This window comes from Notothenia rossii (assembly GCF_949606895.1).
Source record: "Notothenia rossii genome assembly, chromosome: 4".
NCBI classification, from domain to species: Eukaryota; Metazoa; Chordata; class Actinopteri; order Perciformes; family Nototheniidae; genus Notothenia; species Notothenia rossii.
The window spans coordinates 8,266,582-8,274,359 of record NC_136902.1 but is presented as its reverse complement, the minus strand read 5'-3'; the positions used below and the strand labels follow the sequence as shown (position 1 = coordinate 8,274,359).

Below are 7,778 nucleotides of genomic sequence, written 5' to 3'. Positions count from 1 at the left end.
TAGAAATGTATTTGAAAGCTTATGTGTTTGCAGGATTGTTGCTGAATTTGTATCCTCATGGTTGATTCCAATTATATTGTAAAAACCTTTGGATGAAGGTAAAATATAAAACAAATTTGTGGATTAAAAATACATTAGGAATATGCTCTTGTTTTTCTATACTCAGGGCTGGTCACACCTTTACCCACACAAACAAACAAACACCTGATGGTCACACAGCTGGGGGAGTTTAACATTAAATACAGAAAGGAAGATGACGTTATAGAGAAATGACAGAACTACAAAGTGTACTCACTGAGGACGAAGAAGATCAAACTGTGGCAGACGTCCATGTTCCAGTCTCTGATGGTCTTTCTTCTTCACCGGCAAACCAACATGTTTTCACTTCTCTAAACCATGGAGTCCCAATAAAACACTCACAGCTTGACTCTCCTCTAACACCTGCATGTGTATCACGTATGGTTTCACTTTAAAACTCTGCAACTTAATGCAGCAAAATAATATCTTTGACTTTTAACATTTACATTATTTAATGTTAAGTCTGTGGAAAAGTGTACTTTGTTTTAAGTCGAAAATACATATTATTGTCGAACACATTTCATAAATCATTTAAGAAAACTTTTATTTTCATCCCGAGGAAGTGTGTTGTGCAGCAGATACAGTACAGAGCAGGAAGAGTGTTAATATAAAATACAATATAAAATATAAAACTATAAAAAAAAAGTTCAAATCCAATTATATCATTAATTATATACATAAAAACAATACTAACAGGTTAAAAGTCTGACACATTACGTAACAGTATGAGGAGTGGCATTTTGTAACCCGTACTGACCACATCTATAGTTTCATAACTATTTATTTATATTCTGCTATAATTAAACATTTCTGTAAATTAAGCGTTTAACCAAAATAGTCAATTTAATAGTCAAAGCTAATTGGAAGCAACATATCTTATGCTAATCTGCTAACTTGACTAGAACAGTTTACCTTACAGAGATAACTAATACCATATCTGTCACGATTCTCATGTTATGTCACGTTTTTAGTTTTGTATGTCTAGGTTTGGGTTTATTTTGCTGTTCGGTTCTCCCTTTCTCCCTTGTGTATCGTCTGGTCCCTCTCTCTGTGTTTTTCCTCCCTGTTTTTAGTTTCCCTGGTGTGTCTAATTGTCTGATTGTGTTCACCTGTTGCCCTTGTGTTTTTCCTCCCCTGCCCGGTTGTTTCTCGTCTCGTGGTTACCCCTCCCTGTATTTAGTCTTGTCTCTTCCTGTGTTCAGTGCTGGTTCGTCTTTTGTTGGTGACTGAGTTCACCGGTGAGTGTTCTGTTTTGTCCGAGTTATTTTCATTATCCTTGAAATAAAGGTTAATCAGAGTTATCTGCATTTGGGTCCTGCTTCCTTAACTCAACCGTAACAATATCAAGTTTAATAAAATGAACTTTATAAATAAATTGAAGCCATAAAATAGCTTTTTACATTAAATATAATTTAGCTGACGCTTTTATCCAAAGTGACTTACAATAAGTGCAACCAGCTTTGACCTGAAGCAAACTGAAGCAGCACGTTTGTGAACTAGAGCAGAGCTGGACTGATCATCACATGAGCAGGTCATTCAGAGCAATTGTGAAATAAGTAAATGGTTAAATAATCGTACATATTCCCACAAACATCTCTCTGTTTCAGAATATTTACGCGGCTGCTTAATTCACACCAGCTTCTTCTGCCAGACTGTGAGAGTTATTGGGGGTTGTTAACAGTAGAGTACAGAGGGGGCTCATCAGAGCTAGCTTCCACCCGAGGAACAGAGTAGATAACACGCTCGGCGTCACCGTGGAAACCGTTGTGGGACGAGCCAACGCTGACAAATTTGATCTCAGAGTAGGAGGGTTGACTCGGGTCGTCTTCAGCCTGGAGGAAAAACCATTGCTTGATTAAATCTGTCTTTAAAAACAGAACAAATCAAGCAGCTTCAATGAATCAAAGCCAAATCCGGCATTTCAGTAAATATGGATAGGAAGCAGCAACAGGTGCAAGAAATGTAGCCCTACCGAGCTAATGTGTTAGTACAACTTTTCTCAAACTCACCTCCGGTGCAGAAGCATTTTGTGTTTCCACACGAGGTTCTGAAAAACACAACAGTACTTTGAGAAAGAGACTCTCACAGATTTTCACACATTCCTCATTTAAACCTATATTTGGGCCAACCATTAAACAACAAGATAAATAGATGTGTTTTGAGTTTGTAAACAACACAACATATTTTGTCATTTAGCAACCTGTCAAATTTAAATTACTTAAAAAAATGTAAAAGCCCATGAGCTGACTTCACTCCAAAATAGAGGAAGCTATCCTCTTAGATACCTCTATTTGTGTATGTGTGTTTTTATAAATGAACAAATGTTTTGTTATAACTGGAACTGGCAGAGCGACAATCCTTCAGTTGTTGAGGAAACAGGTGCTACAATTATGCTTTGTAAGTCGCAACATCACGAACATAGAACATATAGTCTAGTATCTATGCAACTACACCATTATACAATAAAACACATTTAAATCTATATCACAGCTGCACACACACACACACACACACACACACACACACACACACACACACACACACACACACACACACACACACACACACACACACACACACACACACACACACACACACACACACACACACACACACACACACACACACACGGAATGGAATACATGGAATTAAATTGAGAACAATGTTTCATTGCGGAGGACACCCTGTTTTGTGTCCCACCCACCTCTCAAACCAAAGTTACACCCTTGTGAGAAACAAATAGAATCTTGCGTCTGTGTTTAAAGTTAATATAACAAGTCAAGAGAAAACAGTTGCTACCATTTGTTTGTAAAAAATTGTTTCTCTGTGTGTGTGTGTGTGTGTGTGTGTGTGTGTGTGTGTGTGTGTGTGTGTGTGTGTGTGTGTGTGTGTGTGTGTGTGTGTGTGTGTGTGTGTGTGTGTGTGTGTGTGTGTGTGTGTGCGTGTGTGTGTGTGTTACCTGGTTCCTCACTTTTGGCTTTACAAGTCCTCTTCCTGCAGAATACCAGCACAGACAGTGATGACACGATGACCAGGACGACCAGAGTCAGAGACACATACAGGATCACACCTGTGGTACAAGTTACAGTTACTAGTAAACTATAACATCTAACACTAACGTCCCGTCCACACACAGGCATGAAAAAAATCTTTCAAAGCTTCGCCCATTCACTTGAATGGGGTGACGTAGAAGATTTGTAATCTTCGCCAAACTGCATTGTGGGGAGCGGAGCATGGCTTTGAAAGCATCGTGAGCATCAAAGGTTGAGCAATGTTCAACTTTTGATGCTCCCAATGCTTGCGAAGCTGGCATCAGCCAGTCAAATCCCGTTTATGCAAATCCCGCCAGTGCAAGCGCTAGCCAATCAAACCGCGTGTACTGTATGCAGATACCGCTGCGGTCTTTTCCATATGTCATACAATAAAGCATAAATTAATCATTGCTGTAGGAAATTTCCGGGTCCTTTACGACTGCTGTCTGTTCACCTACCGGGACCTAAACCGGAGGAATCAGGCATGGAGGGAGGTGGCAGAGACAGTTGGTGAAATTGGTAGCTTTTCACCAGTTTGGGGAGTTTATATCCAGTTTACTTCGTTTTAACATTGAATGGACAGGCTTTGTATGCCGGGGGCGGGCGGGAGATTCCAAGGAGATTCCTGATTGGTTGTTGGTCGCCTTGGGCGCGTGAAATCGCCAAGCTTCAGACACGCCCAGCATCAAGATTTTTCAAGATTTGTTTCATGCCTGTGTGTGGACGGGCCGTATAATCCATTTGGTTATTGGCTTATCTTTAAGGGAAGAGGTCAACAGGTCAACAGTATTTGTCATATACCTACTGTAGAAATAGAGTACATGTTTTAAAAGCTGGGAATATGATTTAAGGTGAAGCATTTTAAAATCTGATTTGTAATTTGTACTTGATGCCAACAGAAATTTACAGATTTTGATTGTAGAAAAAAAATAGAACATTATGATGGAAGAATGTTATGTTTCATAAGTTGTTTAAACGTTATCTAGTAAACACAGTGTGTGGATGTACCTGTAGTAGTTCTTGATTCAGGTTGCTCTGTGGTTTTAGGGGAAGCTGGTGTAGATGTGGAGCTTTCACTTTGGTTTGTTTTTTCTGTAGAGGCTGATGGGACGGATGATGATGGAGTAGAAGTGGTCAGAGCTTTTTTGGCCAAATTTTCCAGCTGAAACTCACCATCAGTGACGTTGAGCCTAAACCTCTGGTATAGATCTTTGTTAGTTCTTCTGTCCAGACCACACCTGTACCATCCTGAGTCAGACTGGGCCAGCTGGTCGATGCTCACAATCACAAATCCTTCTTTTAGAGATCCTTCAAGATATCTGATGCTGTATCTGTCTTTTTTCAAATCTTTGTAAATCGGTCCTGCAAGAATGTATTTTTTACATTCCTCCTTGCAGAAGTACATCTTGGTTCCAGAGCGACTAAAGGAGCATTCAACTACAATATTTTCCCCAGCTCTAGCATCGATTGTTTTTTCTGCAGAAGGACCACCATCAAGTTTTGCTGTTGAAAAACAAAAACAATCAAAAGTTACTATTTGTAGTTTACAAATTGCAGTTTCAATATTTTAAACTTTGTATATTTTCAGACGTGATCCAGTCACTGAGGGATGAGGTGTGACGATTTAATGAAACAGGTTTTTTGAAATTCTTTATTATTTCATTTCAGTTTGATTTGGCATCATTAGACTTTTAATGTATAATATATTTGAATGCTTTAATAAAATCGCAGGCTTTGTATTTTTAATTACAAATAGTGCTTCAATGAGCTTAACTGATCATTAAATGTGAACTTTAGTCAGGAGATCTGTTGAAAATGTTTTGAAATGATTTCTTTACCCCTTGAAATGATCATTGTTATATTATGACTTACCCTGAGTTTCCTTGAATTAATTTGCTCATGACTTCCCTAAAACATTACTTCAAATAAAAACTTCTGCATTAACTGTCTTTGAGAAAAGAGGAGCTCGTGTCTTTCTGCAGAAGTGTTTTAAACGGTGAGGTTTAAGCAGAATGCATGTTTTAGGGAAGTACTGAGCATACAGTAAATGACATTAGGATTATACAGCATTAGTTGTGTTAGAGTTAGTTAACGGATGTTTTAATTCACCAATACTTTTCTCCATTTTGGGATTCTTTGTTCACCGTGGATTCATGCTAGAAAAAGTTTTTCTTCACAAATTCAAGGTAACACAGGATGAGTAATTCATTAATCTAAAAATGGTATATTTGGTAATGTATTCATTTAATTCCTTCATTGTCTTATTTTTCAACAGAACAGAGAGCGGTCTCTTGGACTCTACTTCATTCAATGGAAAAACACTAAGTGTGTTCTATACAATAATATTCAAATATACTTGTGTACGTGTGTGAGTTTCAGTTTATCCGTTACTTTCAGAAGACATGTTGGATTTAAATGAAGTAAAGGTGAGAAGATAAAAAAATGTCTGGACAAGAAAGAACATTCAGTTTTTAGTAAACTCACCGTCAACAACGATGATTTCAATAGCCTCGTATGAAGCCGTTTTAAAAAATGTACCCGCACCACACCTGTAGCGTCCTGAGTCAGACTTGGTCAGCTGAGTGATGGTCACAAACAAATCTCGCTGTTTATAATGAATGCTGTATCTGCCTCTCTGAGCTGGGGCATCAGTTGTTTCAATGAGAATGTCTTTTTGTTTACATGGTTCCTTACAGAAGAACTTCCTGATTCTATTAGAAGGAGTGAAGCATTCAACTCTGACCTCTGCTCCTTCAGTTACTGAATAGACAGAGTGTTACTTTCAGAAGAGATGTAGGATTTAGATGAAGTAAAGGTGAAAAGATAAAACAATTTCTGGACAAGAAAGAACATTCAGATTTTAGTAGAAACTCACCATCAACAACGATGATCTCAATATACTTGGATGAAACCTCTTGTGTACCCGCACCACACCAGTACCCTCCTGAGTCAGACTTGTTCAGCTGAGTGATGGTCACAAAAAAATATCCACCTTCATAATCAATCCTGTATCTGCCTCTCTGAGCTGTGGCATCAGTTGTTTCAATGAGAATGTCTTTTTGTTCACATGGTTTCTTACAGAAGACCTTCCTGCTTAAATACCAAGTAGAGGAGCATTGAACTGTGACATTTTCTCCTTCAGTTAATAAATAGACAGAGTGTTGGGCACTGACGAGACCGGTGTTTTCATCCTGCAGAGCTGAACAAAAGATGAACAAAAGATGAGCCATCGTTAGTAGTGGTCAGTACTTCCTGTAAGATGCTGCAGTCTGATCACAACACTTCCTGTTTCACATGAACACAGATCCTCAGAGTTAAACCACAGCCTGTGACTGAAGATCACCATCAGCACTGCAGGTTAATGTGGCCGTTTGGTCTGAGACCTTTATCCTTTAGACACAAAGACTACATGAAGTCTCCATCTGTAACTTTAAGAGTTACATTAATGCAAATCCTTAAAGTACATAACCTATAAATGTGTTTTATGTCAACACCACTTTTTTTTATTTATGACATTTTTGGACGAAACACTTAGATAGATATAAACTTTATTTATCCCAAATTGGGAAAAATAATTGTTTTGTTCCAGCAGCAGTGTCAAGCCGTACGTGAGTTGTAAATGTTAAAAAGGTACAATAAGATACAAAATATAATAGTAAGGTTCAATTAACATTAGCGGCATGTATATATAGTACGAATACAAATCAAAAGATTAATACATGAATTAAGAAAATTATTTGCAGAAGAAATGATAATGAAAACAATCATATAAATTATCGTCGTAATGACTAAATGTTACTAATTCAGTCAGCAGATAATAACTGAGTTTAATGATGTTTAATTTACAGTTTGTTTGAGGAAGTGAACATTACTTTTGAAGCTTAGGTCATTGGTTGCATAGCTACTAAAAAGCCAAACTTTGGAATATTTGAATAACTCGTACTGCTGGAGCCTTGCATTAACTCAATACATACTTCAAAGGAAAATGATTCAATAACTGACATGAAAATAAAGTGATGTACTCACAGAAGAGGAGGAAGAAGCAGATCAAAGTGTGAGAGACTTCCATGCTGAGACTCTGATGGTTTAACACTGACTCTCTTTCTTTACTGGCTAACCAGGAACTTGTTACTTCCTTAAATTATGAAGGCCCTCCTCCAAACACAACACAGCTCTCCTGTCCTCCCCAATGCAGAAACACATGGTCTAAAAATACTCCATTGAAAGAACTGAATTCAAAATGTTACTTGGGTAAAAGCACAAAAGTATCGAGTATAGAAACATCTATAAAATAATCACTATGCATAAAAACACATTTCAAAGTGTTATCATAGAATATTTGGTTTAATGATCATGTAATTGTTTTGTTGTAGTTTATATAGAGCCAATTTTAGATACTTTGAATGCTGCTGGTTGTATACTCGTACAACATTTTACTGCATCAGATCATCATGTTTTGTAGATCAACACGTATGTAGCCTCAGTGTCAAATCCTCACTTCACCTGTTAAATAAATGTAGTCGATCAAAAAGTTAAATATTTTCTTGTAAATCAAGTCGATTGGAAATATAAAATGTATTAGTAATACATTTGAATACACAAGTGTAGTATAAATAAGGTATGTCATCATTGCACTTAGGTAATTGAGTTCAAATGTGACCTCTGCCT

At 37.4% G+C, this 7,778-nt stretch overlaps 1 protein-coding gene across 3 annotated transcripts; it reads right to left on the bottom strand.

The window, feature by feature from the left end:
* Window positions 1–433: 433 nt before the first annotated feature.
* LOC307036224 (uncharacterized protein) lies at window positions 434–4,589 on the bottom strand. 3 transcript variants are annotated; one of them, XM_079676328.1, is made up of 4 exons: window positions 4,119–4,589; window positions 3,050–3,148; window positions 2,088–2,125; window positions 434–1,910 (listed from the first exon to the last, which is right to left on the bottom strand). In XM_079676328.1, exons 1-4 carry the CDS (start codon window positions 4,513–4,515, stop codon window positions 1,740–1,742), a joined length of 705 nt encoding a protein of 234 aa, XP_079532454.1. In that variant the 5' UTR covers window positions 4,516–4,589; the 3' UTR covers window positions 434–1,739. The 3 variants fall into 3 exon arrangements, with proteins under 3 accessions (XP_079532454.1, XP_079532455.1, XP_079532453.1); XM_079676329.1 differs by having other exon boundaries at window positions 3,038–3,072; XM_079676327.1 differs by having other exon boundaries at window positions 3,038–3,148; window positions 4,119–4,587.
* Between the last annotated feature and the right edge of the window lie 3,189 nt (window positions 4,590–7,778).